The following is a 14,798-nucleotide window of genomic DNA, read 5'->3' as shown; positions in this document are numbered from 1 at the left end:
TTTCTAAAGGAACTTTATAGAGATCCAACAACCTATTGATCTAAGGTGCATTCCTATATACCAACTACGTGAAATAAACTCAACTCCTTAAACACATTCTGTAATTTCAGTTTTACTAATTTAACTGGTTCTTCCCCACCCCTTTTTTGAGTGGGTAAAGAACTTGAACAGATTTACTCAATGAAAGATCAGTTGCTATTACAGTGCGCAATTTCCAACAACAGAAGATGAGAATGTGAAAAAAAAAAACATGTAAAGTATTTTAAATATGTATTTCAGGAAATGCATATTAAAATGAGAATATTTTTCTGTTTATCAAATTGGTGAAGATTAATACTCAACTTCCATGCAGTAAATAAATAAATGTAAATCAGAGCAAAAAACACTATTTTTTTTCACCTGTCAAAAACCAGAAAGTCTAATAATATTCTACGGTGGTGAAACTGTAAGTAAACCTGAGCTCCTATATGTTGGTTCCAGGAGTAGAAACTGCTGCAAAGTCTCTGGATGGTGATTTGGTGCTGTCAAAATTTTAAATGCCCAAGCCCTCTGACCCAGCCATTCCATGGTTAGGATTTTACCTTCTGATATACTAGCCCATGCATACAAAGATATTCACTGTAAATTGTTTATGGTAGCAAAAACCATGAAACAACCTCAAGGTCCCTCTTCAGAAGACTGGTTATATTACGGTAGGCCATAACTTTTGACAAAGCGATTTCAATTCTAGGAATATCCTGTAGATACATATGTGCAAAATGGCAAATAAGTGATATTTTTGGCAGTGTTATTTGTATCGACAAAAGACTGGATACAACCTAAATATTCTTTGAAAAGAGATTGGTTAAAAAATAAATCACGGTACCTCCATATACGTCAAATGGAACGAGATAACTTCATGGGTACTGATGTGGCATGTATATGGGGGTAATGAAAAAAGCTAGGTGCAGAATAGGGTGTCAAGCTTATAATCATTTGTGTAAATAAAAATATGTATATACATATGAATGTGTACATATGTATGTACACATACATACGTGTGTGTGTGCATTAAATTTAATAAGCACGTGCCTCTGGAAGGATACAGAGGAAGCTGGCTGCCTGTGGAGGGAGGACCCCAAGTGGCAGGGGGACAGGAGGGACGGGGGATACTTTTCCTGGCCCAGCTTTTTATACACTTTGAATTTTGTATCATGAATATTATCAATTCAAAAATTAACTTTAAAGAGCACAGTATAAAATACAACAGAATTCTATGAAGTCATGAAAAAGAATAAGGTAGGTCTGCATGTGCTGATGTGAGATCCTCAAGATATATTAAATGAATAAAAACAAACAAAAAACGAAAGGTATAAAACAGTGCATAGAATATGACCCCCTTTATGTAAACTTTGAAAAGGATACACACATATTTACATTCAGCATACAAACAGGCATAATTCTTTTCTTGGAAGGATACACAAGGAAAAATAAGTTTACTGTGGCTCTTTCTGGAGAGAAAGATATGGGAGAAACTTCTGTTTATCATTTTACAGGCTTCTACACTGTCTGAGTTTTCTAATCATAAGCAAATGATTATCTGAATGCTGGAATTCTGGGTCATTTTCATCTTTACATGTGTCCACATTAAAACAAAAACAAACTAATAAGTAATGGCTTTTCCAAGTGGTAATACACAGTGTCTATGGAAGAGCAGTGGTGTGAGCCCTCTCACAGACACACATTAGGACTGTAAACTTGGTACGACTCTTTGGGAAAACAATTTGGCTTGTTAATTCCATCTTTAGAATTGTCTTAAGAAGGATTTATATTTATTACTATTTATAAGAACAAAAGATTTTAAACAAGCTAAAATCCAAACAACAGGGATATAGGTGAATAAAACTGTGGTAAGTCATATATTGGATATAATGATTGTTTCTGGATTTTATGGTCAGGTTAAAAAGTAAAATATAAAAAGTAGGAAATAAAATTGTACACACAATTTGACTTTATAGGAAGAAAATATATAAAGATGTAAAATATGGTAGCTGTCTGATTGGTAGGATTTTGGGTAAGTACTCTATTCTCTTTATGATTGTATTTCCCCAGTTTCACACAATGAGAACATATCATCCTTGCAATCATAAAACAGTAACTGTTATTTACAAACTGTCTATTCAGGAGCAAAATCTTACCAGAGGAGGAAGTTTTCCTTCGATTAAAAGCAAAGTGTCTCCAGAAGAGAGCATAAGCTCTTTCAGTGCTGCATCCTGGGAATACAGAAAGTGAAAATCTTTTTTGTCACTTATGACTTCTGAAAGGAAGAAAGAGACCATTCGATCTTTTTAAAAAAACCCTATGCCTCTATTACCCTTTCAAGAAATAAGTAAATGAATAACGAAGCAGATATTGAAGAGATAGAAATAAGCTAAAACCATAAAAAAGTATATCATTATGTATTAAAACTGTATAATTATGAACTGTAAAAGATTAAAGGAAGGGAGATGGATGAGGTAAGAAATGACAGATTAATCTACAGAAGATAAAATTTTAGTTAAGCCCAAAAGATGGGCTGGATTTGGGAAAGCCAGAGGAAACAAGAAGGAATTTCTCAGGGAAAGAAGAACACGGCAAAGTCCAGGTTAAGTCAAGAGTCAGTATGACTTGTGCCGGGGAAGAGCTAAGAGACCAGATTAACTAGAATGGGAGGTATCTGCTGGAGAGTAACGGAAAGAAAACTGGGTTGGAGAGGTGGTCACAGGTCAAAGGGATGCGGAACAGAAGAAAAAGAGTTTTCAGTTGCTTTAAAAAAGCCACTCAAGATTTCTGCGAAGGGGTTTTTAAAGATCAATCTAAGCTGCCACACTTGTGACATACTGAAGTGGGGAACACATGGGCTCAGGAAACCATTTGTAGTAAATTAGGTAAGAGGCAAAAAACCACAAAAAAACAGGGCTTGAACCAGGAGGCCGGCAGTGGGAATGGTCAAGAAGGAGTGGAAAAACTGATTGAAGGCTGAGACCAAATATGACGGATGTAAGGTAAGTAGCGTAAGCCACATTTCAGGCGGAAAAGGATCAGGATGGGAAAGACAAGAAGCAAATCTGGGAAGCGGAGCTAGTTCTGAGGGTAATGAGTTTGCTTTTAGATGAACTGTTTGATACTGATTTGGGAATTAATAAGAGGAGAAAATAAGGAAACCATTTGACTAGATACACTCTTTTGACATCCAAACTGTATGTCCTGAAGATTCTTTGAGGTTCACTTTTTACTCCAGGCAGTCAAATTCCTGGCCAGGACCCAAGAGGAGCCTCTCTGTATTGTCCCTGACTGTTACACAGCAAGGACTGTTTCCCGGAAGGCCCTGCTTTAGATCAACCTCTGTTGATGTTCAATGCCAGTGTCTCACTGAACAGAAAGCAGGCGGATAAAGATTGGGGGAAAGGGGAGTGAGCACAATTTTGTAAGCTTTCTCACAAAGCTTTATTCTGGCTGTACTTCTAAGGCCATGGATTTGGACTGTGAGGTTTGATGCTACTTGGAGCAACAATAAGATGATTAACCAACATGAAAAGATGCTCACATCACTAATTATCAGAGAAATGCAAATCAAAACTGCAGTGAGGTATCACCTCACACCAGTCAGAATGGCCATCATCAAAAAGTCTGTAAGTAATAAATAGTAGAGGGACTTCCCTGGTGGCACTGTGGTTAAGAATCTGCCTGCCAGTGCAGGGGACACAGGTTCAATCCCTGGTCCGGGAAGATCCCACATGCCGCGGAGCAACTAAGCCCATGCGCCACAACTACTGAGCCTGCGCTCTAGAGCCCGTGAGCCACAACTACTGAGCCTGAGTGCCACAACTACTGAAGCCCACGTGCCTCGAGCCTGTGCTCTGCAACAAGAGAAGCCACTGCAATGAGAAGCCTGCACACTACAATGAAGAGCAGCCCCCGCTCGCTGCAACTAGAGAAAGCCTGTGCATCAATAAAGACCCAATGCAGCCAAAAATAAATAAATAAATTTATTAAAAAAATAAAAAATAATAAATGCTGGAGAGGGTGTAGAGAAAAGGGAACCCTCTTGCACTGTTGGTGGGAATGTAGATTGGTGCAGCCACTATGGAGAACACTATGGAGGTTCCTTAAAAAACTAAAAATAGAGCTACCATATGATCCAGTGGTCCCACTCCTGGGCATATAACTGGAGAAAACGCTAATTTGAAAACATACATACACCACAATGTTCACAGTGGCACGATATACAACAGCCAAGACATGGAAACAACCTCAATGTCCACTGACATACGAATAGATAAAGAAGATGTGATATATATATACAGTGGAATATTACTCAACCATTTAAAAAAAAGAAATAATGCCATTTGCAGTAACACAGATGGACCTAGAGATTGTCATACTAAGTGAAGTAAGTCAAAGAAAGACAGATATCATATATCACTTACATGTGGAATCTAAAAAAATGATACAAATGAACTTATTTACAAAACAGAAACAGACTCACAGACATAGAAACAAACTTATTTACCAAAGGGGAAAGGGGGGGAGGGATAAATTAGGAGTTTGGGATTAACATATACACACCACTATATATAAAAGAGATAACCAATAAGGACCTACTGTACAGCACAGGAAACTATACTCAATATCTTATAATAATCTATAATGGAAAAGAATCTAAAATAGAATATATACATTTAACTGAACATTTAACTGAATCTGTGCTGTACACCTGAAACTAACACAACATTGTAAATCAACTACACTTCAATAAAAATTTTTTAAAATAAGATTAACCAGATTCCAAACACCCTGTGATAACACTGCTCCTAAGTCTACCCTAAGAGTCTGGGCCGGATTTAGAGATGCAGTTTGAATCAGAGCCTAAGTGACTGATTGGTAAGATGAATTCTGCCATCATTAACTTACAGAGAAACTCTCAGATTAACATATTCAGGTTTCAAAATTCAGAGTGTATCTTCAAATTCTTTCACTGGTACAAATGTCTTTTGTTCTCTGTAGTTCTCTGCCTGTTAATGAAGAACTACTACTAGAGACATATTCTCTTATCAAAAGAGGGCTCAATACAGATGTTAGATATGTTCCCACTTAGCTGAAACTTCCCCTCTGACTCTGTGAAAAAACTGCAGTAAGGAAAAAGTAGACCCCCATATGGATTTGTATATCCTAAAAAAAAAGTAAAGCTTTCTCTAGAATTTATTCACATGAGTAGGGTGGTGTCCTTATGAAAATACAAAATAAGCACAATCACTTTACAAATGAAATGTACAGAAATAATCTTACTTCTTCCCATAAAGCTTCCCCAGCTTCATAGCACCAATCCATTTTCCGTAAATGCCATGCGTCTCCTATGAAGGAATCAAAATCAGATGAAAAAGAATTCAGAATAATATGTTTTAAGAGTTTGTCAGGAATGACCCTTCTGGATAAATGAATATCAAATGGGATATCATCTAATAAGTATTAACTAATTTTTTTTTGCGGTACACGGGCCTCTCACTGCTGTGGCCTCTCCTGTTGCGGAGCACAGGCTCCGGACGTGCAGGCTCAGCGGCCATGGCTCACGGGCCCAGCCGCTCCGCGGCATGTGGGATCTTCCCGGACTGAGGCACGAACCCGCGTCCCCTGCATCGGCAGGCGGACTCTCAACCACTGTGCCACCAGGGAAGCCCAGTATTAACTAAGTTTTAAAGTAAATTATCTCTTCCAGGGCCTGAAAAAAATTAAGTCATTGCCCCAACTTGGTTAATTTTCTCTCTATTCCACCAAGAACTGTATACTTGCAAATAAAAATAAGACTTGGTACTAGTATGCAACATCTACTTACACCTTTATTATTTACAAGTACACAAGCGCATCCACATCACACGTTAAGCATAGACAGATGTACATACATAAGCACAGAATCCCTCCTAAAATCATGAAATTGAGTTTTATTTCACTGTCTTGGACGAAAACACACGCTAACATCGCTCAGCAACTGATACCATGTACGGCAAACCTGTCCTATCTAGTCAGCAGCCATCTAACGAAAGCGTGTCCTTTCGGCACAGTGCTTCAACGTAGTTGGTACAAATGAACATTTACGAAGGTTAATCAGATTTCAGTTTTTCAGCATGCTTGCTACACACTCACGACATGGGGAGAGAACTTTTTTCGGGGAGAGGGAACCGAGCAAAAGTTGAAAATCTTGATGGTTAAAAAACTAGCAATGTTTTGTAACAGTTAACTCCCCCCACCCACCGAAAGAAGCTACAGACGAGCGAAGAAACACAGACCTCACATTTATCCTGCACAGGCCACAGGTTTTGAATCCCAATACTGTTCTTTGTAGACCCTCTTTTGTCATCGGTTCTAGTTTTAAATGCAGTAAGATTTATATCGATATTTAACTTAATCTAAGTTTGTTTAAAAAAAGAAAGTAAGTTAAGAGTGAACACCATTACTTCATAGCAGAGCATGGTAGAAAGAAATCAGAGTTCTGAAATCAGAGCCACTTAGCCACTTGCTCTGTAACACTGGGTAAGCCGTTTAACCATTTTCAGCATCTGGAAAGTGGGAACGGGGGATGATCCCTGCATGGGAGGACTACTGTCGAGATGACCTGAGGCATCGCACAGAAACTCCTAGAAGTTGAGCAAGTGAACGTCCCTGCCAGATAACGGAGCCCCATGCTTCCACTCTGGTGGAGAGAATGGCAAGCACTGACTCTGATGAAAGCAGTGTGGTGCTTCCTCAAGCTTGCTCCGTGGGTCCACCTGGGTAGCCACTTCAGGACACCCTGGGTTTACTTTTTTCATTCATATTACATTCCCTAATCTATATACAGAAATACTGGCCTGAAACACAATGCATTGAAATTCTGAATCCATGAGGTTAAAAAAAGAAATTCAGCAAAAGATCTAGGAAATTCCAGAGGGTCTATATCTTAACTGTATCTCTTTTGTACCTTTGTTTTTCCCTATCTAGGCTCTCTTTCCTTAGAATTAGGCTAACCTCCAACTAGTTTTCTTTTAGCCTGCAAAAAAGAAACAGGAGAATTATGTACGTATAGAAATGTAAAGCATAACTGACAACCCCGGAGAAAAAGAAAGTCTGAAAAGTTTTCATTAGGCTTATAGAAAATGTATTATAAGTAAAGGATGTGGATAAACTTACGTATCATCATGGTCTGTAACTTACCTGATAGGCCAGATTTCTCCAGCATTACCTTTAAACACTGTAAGAAAAAAAAACTATGTTCATTAGTTGTTCTATATCTGAGTTACAGTATTGTGAGAAACACCCTTTTTTGACCCTGGGCCTATCTGAGTCTGATTATATTTAGTAATTCTCAAACAGATAAAGATACACACGATGCAGTGATTAAGTAAGCGCTTCCTAAGGGCTACGTGGCGCCAACTCAGCAGGGAAAACCAGTTTCCAGTGTTCGCAACCAGGTCTATCTAAAAGTTCATCCACTTCCAGGACTGCGGTATGATTCCCTTCTTATGAGGACTAACAGTGTATTTTTGACCAGATGTGATTAATTAGGCTGATTTCACAGAACTCTGACTCCTAGAGAAGGAGATTAGCTTTTATTTATCATCTAAGAAACAACTGGTCACACGTCAACTCATGAGGGAAGAACGATGCATACTGTGAGCTCATAGCACAATTCAATAAACGAGACACGATTAATAGACGTTTAAACAAAACAAAAATAGTCACAAAAAAACTCCCAACTTCTTGAGGGGAAAACATTCTTAAATAACTTTAGGGCAAAGGAGTATGTAAAATTTCCTTTATACTGTAACAGAGCAGAGGGAGCAGCACACAGGATGGTCACTGCTGCCCTGCTTGCATCAGGAGAAAAACGGCCAACAATCCAGACGTCCCTGCATTAACAGGGCAACATTTAAATAAACTACGAGAGGTCTTAAAACAATTAAAAGGATAAAAGAGATTTATATTCACTGGTCTTAAAAGATCTTTAAAATATTTTAGTGAAACAAAGTTCTGGGATCCCATTTATGATTTTAAAGAAAACCATACAAGTCAAGCTCTTATTTCTACACGTACATACATACCCACACATTGGTACACACACGGCAAAGGTACGGAAGGATACACTCTACTGATGTGGGTAAGATTATACTGTCCAATGACAACAGTGACTTCTGGGGAAGCGACAAGGATAGGGTGGTGACCAAGGGGGATTTTTAGTCCCCCCAAAGTTTAAAAAATAAGACTAAATCCACAATCACTTGTCTGATTAAAAATAAAAGAGACTCTAGAATTAAAGATTGTTTAGAAAATGATGACAATGACAACAGAGTATGTTAAAATAGGGAATGGGGGCTTCCCTGGTGGCGCAGTGGTTCAGAATCCGCCTGCCCATGCAGGGGACATGGGTTCGAGCCCTGGTCCTGGAAGATCCCACATGCCGCTGAGTAACTAAGCCTGTGCGCCACAACTGCTGAGCCTGTGCTCTAGAGCCCACAAGGCACAACTACTGAGCCCTCGTGCTGCAACTACTGAAGCCCGTGCGCCTAGAGTCCATGCTGTGCAACAAGAGAAGTCACCGCAGTGAGAAGCCCACACACCGCAACGAAGAGTTGCCCGTTCGCCGCGACTAGAGAAAGCCCGCGTGCAGCAATGAAGACCCAACGCAGCCAAAAATAAATAGTAAATAAAATAAATAAATTTATTAAAAAAAAAACAGGGAATGGGACCAAAGCCATATTCAAAGAAAACTGCAGTCTCAAAGGCCTCCATTATTTAAGAAAAACAAGCAATTGAGCATTCAGCCTAACTGTGTTCCAGACAGAGGAAACTGCCGGTGTAAAGGGCTGCTTGAGGAGCAGCCTAGTGGCCAACGCGGCTGGAGTAGAGCGAGCGAGAGTAACAGTCAGACTCTTTCTTTAAAAATACCAAAGGGCCAGATCACACAGGGCCTTGCAAGGTCACTCGGGGCTCCCCCCCTCACCCCGAGTGAGATGGGAAAGCAGAGCAGGGTTGTGTGCAGAGGACTGACTGATCTTACACTTTAAAGGATTACTCCACTTCTTTGTAAGAACACACCCTGGGAGGTGTCAGGCTGGAAGGAAGGAGATCGGTTAGGAAGCTGCTGGAATAATCCAGATGAGAGGTGAAGGGGTGACAGCAGTGGAAGGAATAAGATATGATCAGATCCCAGATAAATCTTGATGGTAGAACCAAAACGATTTCCTGAAACACTGGTTCTGAAGTAAGAAAGAAAAGAATCAAAGACAATTTCAAGGTTTTTGGCCTAAGCAAGCAGAAAATGGAGCCACTGTAATAGAAAAGGGAAATGTGAGTGAAGTATGTTGAGAGACCAGGAGCTCATACATATGAGTATGGCGTCTACGACTTGAGCACGAGGCGCTCAGAAGGCAGAGAGAAGAGGAAACAAGACTGAGAAGAGGCAGGCCGGAGAGGTGGGAAGAAAACCTAAAGAGCTGCAGTCTTCTCAAAGCAAGTGACAAAAGTCATCAAGTATGTCACTGCTGCTGAAAGAGCAAGTAAGATGAAGACCGAGACCTGCTCACTGGACACAGCAACATGGAGGCCACTGACAGCCTTGACGGAGCAGTTTCAGCTGGGGGAAGGGGGGTGGGTGGGCACGGAGAATGACTCTGCCTGCAGTGGGTTCAGGATAGAACAGAAGAAAGACATACACATCGCACCTTTGAAAAGTTTTGTGGTTTCCGTTCTTTGAAACGAAAAAACACTAAAGTTACCCAAGGCCACATCCCAGGCACAAAATGACTAACCATCTTTTCCTCTAAGTAACTGCTGCCTTTCCAATGATATTTCTAGTCCCTCTTCACACTTCCAACTTACAAACATAAATAAGATACTGAATTGCCCCCCAACTCTTGATAGCATCCGATCCAAAATTAGCCCGTATCCCTCCTTACAGTCGTCTAGCACAAGTCCAGACCTTATCAGAGACACTCTAATGTCGGATTCCTATGATATGTATCACTTGCTGGCAGTAAGTCAATAATAAACTTTTTTTTAAAGCTAAAAAAACCCCAAAACAAAAAAATGTATTAAAGTTAAAAGGCAAATGAAAACGTGGGTAAATATTTACAGCTTGTAACAAAGGGTAAAAAAACATTTTATTTAAAACATGTTTGGGGACTTCCCTGGTGGCATAGTGGTTAAGAATCCGCCTGCCTATACAGGGGACGCAGGTTCTAGCCCTGGTCGGGGAAGATCCCACATGCCACAGGGCAACCAAGCCCGTGCGCCACAGCTACTGAGCCTGTGCTCTAGAGCCCTCGAGCCACAACTATTGAGCCCGTGTACAACTACTGAAGCCCACGTGCCTAGAGCCCATGTTCCATAATAAGAGAAGCCACCGCAGTGAGAAGCCCGCGCACCACAACGGAGAGCAGCCCCCGCTCACCGCAACTAGAGAAAGCCTGTGTGCAGCAACGAAGACCCAATGCAGCCAAAAATAAATTAAATAAATAAATTTATTAAAAAATAATAAATAATTAAAAAAAAAGTTTTATCATGGAAAATTTCACACACGTGCAGAGGACAGTAAAATGAACCCTCAAGTGTCTACTGCCAGCCTCAACTCCTGCTGCGGCCAGTCCTGTGTCTGTGCCCCGCCCACTTCCCCTGACTCGCTCCTCACATTCTTTTGAAGCAAATGTCAGGTATCATTTATTGACATTCAGTACTCAGCTCTAAAAGATGAAGATTCTTTTAAAAAATGTAACTCTTACATAATTATAATATGTAAAAAAATTAAGAACTCGTAAATAACAAATATTCTGTCAGTGTTCAAATTTCCTTACTTTCTCTTAAACTGTTACTACAGTTCTTTTGGTTTGAATCAAGGGCCCCATAAATTCCATACATTGCACCTACCTGCTATTTCTCCTAAGTCTCCTTTAACCTACAGCCTGTCTCACACTGCAGTTGATTTCTTGAAGAGGAGTTTTCCACTTCAGGACAGTGCTTACCGCAGGCCTGTGGTGCACCTGACAGGTCCCTCTGTCCCCTGTACTTCTTATAAACTGGTACTCAGACCTAGAGGCTTGATCGGACTCAGGTCCAGTTTTCTTTTCTTTTGGCAAGAAGAGCACCGGTATTGTTTTGAACTTCTAAATGTCTGGGTGTTGCTCTTTTGGAGTTGTTAGCAGTTTTTCAGGATCCTTGCTTAGATCCATTAATTCATTAGGAGTTGAAAAACAGTGATAGTCTAAAATTCTTTCTTCGTTTTGTTAGCTGGGATATGTCTATTAAAAAAATCTTCTCATTATCTATTTGGTTGATGTGAGGTATAGTTTGCAAAGAAAAAGATAAATGCTCGACTCTTCCGTTTACGGTTCCCGAGCACCCACTGCAGGTAAGCAATGAATAGCATACTTTTTAGGATCACTGTGAACTCATGGACTTTATGTATGTGTGAATCAATTTTCATTATTATTCCCACTGAGGTTCAAACTCTTATCTTCAGGTTGGCTCCTGACGCTCTCTGATCCCAGAGGTCTTTGCTAGCTATACTGTTTTCTGTCCTGATAAGATGTTCCAGGCTCATCAAACACTTTCCTGACCTAGATACAGAACCAGCCATTACTCCGAGAAGCCCTAGTTCCTCTAGGAAATGGTACTGAGTGACCACAATCTGAATGCTGGGGTGCTTGCTACTACCAGGTTGATCACTGTTTCTATAAGCGATTTCAGGGGACAGAGCTAGTAAAATCATTTTTTAAAGAAAAAATATATCAGGTTCATTCTGACTCTTCTAATTCAAATTCAGGAGCACAGGGACTTCCCTGGTGGTCCAGTGGGTAAGACTCTGTGCTCCCAATGGAGGCCCAGGTTCGATCCCTGGCTAGGGAACTAAGATACTACATGCCACGGGGCAACTAAGCCTGCGCGATCTAGAGCCTGCATGCTGCAACGAAGTGCCTGCATGCTGCAACTAAGACCCAACATAACCAAATGAATAAATAAATAAATAGAATCCACCAGAGGGCAGACAGCAGAAGCAAGAAGAACTACAATCCTGCAGCCTATGGAACAAAAACCACATTCACAGAAAGAAAGACAAGGTGAAAAGGCAGAGGGCTATGTACCAGATGAAGGAACAAGATACAACTCCAGAAAAACAACTAAATGGAGATAGGCAACCTTCCAGAAAAAAGATTCAGAATAATGATGGTGAAGATGATGCAGGACGTCGAAAAAGAATGGAGGCAAAGATCAAGAAGATGCAAGAAATGTTTAACAAAGACCTAGAAGAATGAAAGAACAAACAAATAGAGATGAACGATACAATAACTGAAATGAAAAATACACTAGAAGGAATCAGTAGCAGAATAACTGAGGCAGAAGAACGGATAAGTGATCTGGAAGACAGAATGGTGGAATTCACTGCTGCAAACATAATAAACAGAAAAGATTGAAAAGAAATGAAGACAGCCTCAGAGACATCTGGGACAACATTATACGCAACAAGATTCGCATTACAGGGGTCCCAGAAGGAGAAGAGAGAAAGGTCCAGAGAAAATATTTGAAGAGAATTATAATTGAAAATTTCCCTAACGTGGGAAAGGAAATAGCCACCCAAGTCCAGGAAGCACAGAGAGTCCCATACAGGATAAACCCAAGGAGAAACACGCTGAGACACACAGTAATCAAACTGGCAAAAATTAAAGACAAAGAAAAATTATTGAAAGCAGCAAGGGAAAAATGACAAATAACATACAAGGGAACTCCAATAAGGTTAACAGCTGATTTCTCAGCAGAAACTCTACAAGCCAGAAGGGAGTGGCATGACATATTTAAAGTGATGAAAGGGAAGAACCTACAACCAAGATTACTCTACCCAGCAAGGATCTCATTCAGATTCGATGGAGAAATCAAAAGCTTTACAGACAAGCAAAAGCTAAGAGAATTCAGCACCACCAAACCAGCTCTACAACAAATGCTAAAGGAACTTCTCTAAGTGGAAAACACAAGAGAAGAAAAGGACCTACAAAAACAAACCCCAAACAATTATGAAAATGGTAACAGGAACATACATATCGATAATTACCTTAAACGTGAATGGATTAAATGCTCCAACCAAAAGACACAGGCTTGCTGAATGGATACAAAAACAAGACCCATCTATATGCTGTCTACAAGAGACCCACTTCAGACCTAGGGACACATACAGACTGAAAGTGAGGGGATGGAAAAAGATATTCCATGCAAATGGAAATCAAAAGAAAGCTGGAGTAGCAATACTCATATCATATAAAATAGACTTTAAAATAAAGAATGTTACAAGAGACAAGGAAGGACACTACATATTGATCAAGCGATCAATCCAAGAAGAAGATATAACTATTATAAATATATATGCACCCAATATAGGAGCACCTCAATACATAAGGCAACCGCTAACAGCCATAAAAGGGGAAATCGACAGTAACAAAATAATAGTGGGGGACATTAACACCTCACTTACACCAATGGACAGATCATCCAAAATGAAAATAAGTAAAGAAACAGAAGCTTTAAATGACACAACAGACCAGATAGATTTAATTAATATTTATAGGACATTCCATCCAAAAACAGCAGATTACACTTTCTTCTCAAGTGTGCATGGAACATTCCCCAGGATAGCTCACATCTTGGGTCACAAATCAAGTCTCAGTAAATTTAAGAAAACTGAAATCACATCAAGCATCTTTTCTGAGCACAACACTATGAGATTAGAAATCAATTACAGGGAAAAAAAACGTAAATAACACAAACACGTGGAGGCTAAACAATACGTTACTAAATAACCAAGAGATCACTGAAGAAATCAAAGAGGAAATCAAAAAATACCTAGAGACAGATGACAATGATACACGACAATCCAAAACCTATGGGATGCAGCAAAAGCAGTTCTAAGAGGGAAGTTTATAGCAATGCAAATCTACCTCAAGAAACAAGAAAAATCTCAAATAAACAATCTAAGCTTACACCTAAAAGAACTAGAGAAAGAAGAGCAAACAAAACCAAAAGTTAGCAAAAGAAACTAAATCATAAAGATCAGAGCAGAAATAAATGAAACAGAAACAAAGAAAACAGTAGCAAAGATCAATAAAACTAAAAGCTGGTTCTCTGAGAAGATAAACAAAATTGATAAACCATTAGCCAAACTCATCAAGTAGGGAGAGGACTCAAATCAATAAAATTAGAAATGAAAAAGGAGAAGTTACAACAAACACTGCAGAAATACAAAGCATCCTAAGAGACTACTACAAGCAACTCTATGCCAATAAAATGGACAACCTGGAAGAAATGAACAAATTCTTAGAAAGGTATAATCTTCCAAGACTGAACCAGGAAGAAATAGAAAACAGGAACAGACCAATCACAAGTAATGAAATTGAAACTGTGATTAAAAATCTTCCAACAAACAAAAGTCCAGGACCAGATGACTTCACAGGTGAATTCTATCAAATATTTAGAGAAGAGCTAACATCCACCCTTCTCAAACTCTTCCAAAAAACTGCAGAGGAAAGAACACTCCCAAACTCATTCTATGAGGCCACCATCACCCTGATACCAAAACCAGACAAAGATACTACTAAAAAAGAAAATTACAGATCAATATCACTGATGAACAGAGATGCAAAAATCCTCAACAAAATACTAGCAAACAGAATCCAACAACACATTAAAAGGATCATACACCATGATCAGGTGGGATTTATCCCAGGGACGCAAGGATTCTTCAGTATATGCCAATCAATCAACGTGAT

General features: G+C 39.5%; 1 protein-coding gene across 19 annotated transcripts in view; it reads right to left on the bottom strand.

The window, feature by feature from the left end:
• The window catches only part of USP40 (ubiquitin specific peptidase 40), a 91,896-nt gene that overhangs the window by 16,648 nt on the left and 60,450 nt on the right, over nt 1–14,798 (bottom strand). For all 19 annotated transcript variants that reach the window (XM_033859499.2, XM_033859502.2, XM_033859501.2 and 16 more), the window contains 3 exons: nt 7,207–7,243; nt 5,308–5,372; nt 2,178–2,252 (listed from right to left, as the gene is read on the bottom strand). In XM_033859499.2, coding sequence (XP_033715390.1) covers nt 2,178–2,252; nt 5,308–5,372; nt 7,207–7,243 — 177 coding nt within the window. The remainder of the gene's footprint in view (nt 1–2,177; nt 2,253–5,307; nt 5,373–7,206; nt 7,244–14,798) is intronic.

Source organism: Tursiops truncatus, chromosome 7 (assembly GCF_011762595.2).
Source record: "Tursiops truncatus isolate mTurTru1 chromosome 7, mTurTru1.mat.Y, whole genome shotgun sequence".
In the NCBI taxonomy this organism is placed as follows: domain Eukaryota; kingdom Metazoa; phylum Chordata; class Mammalia; order Artiodactyla; family Delphinidae; genus Tursiops; species Tursiops truncatus.
This window is presented reverse-complemented; position numbering and strand designations above follow the sequence as displayed.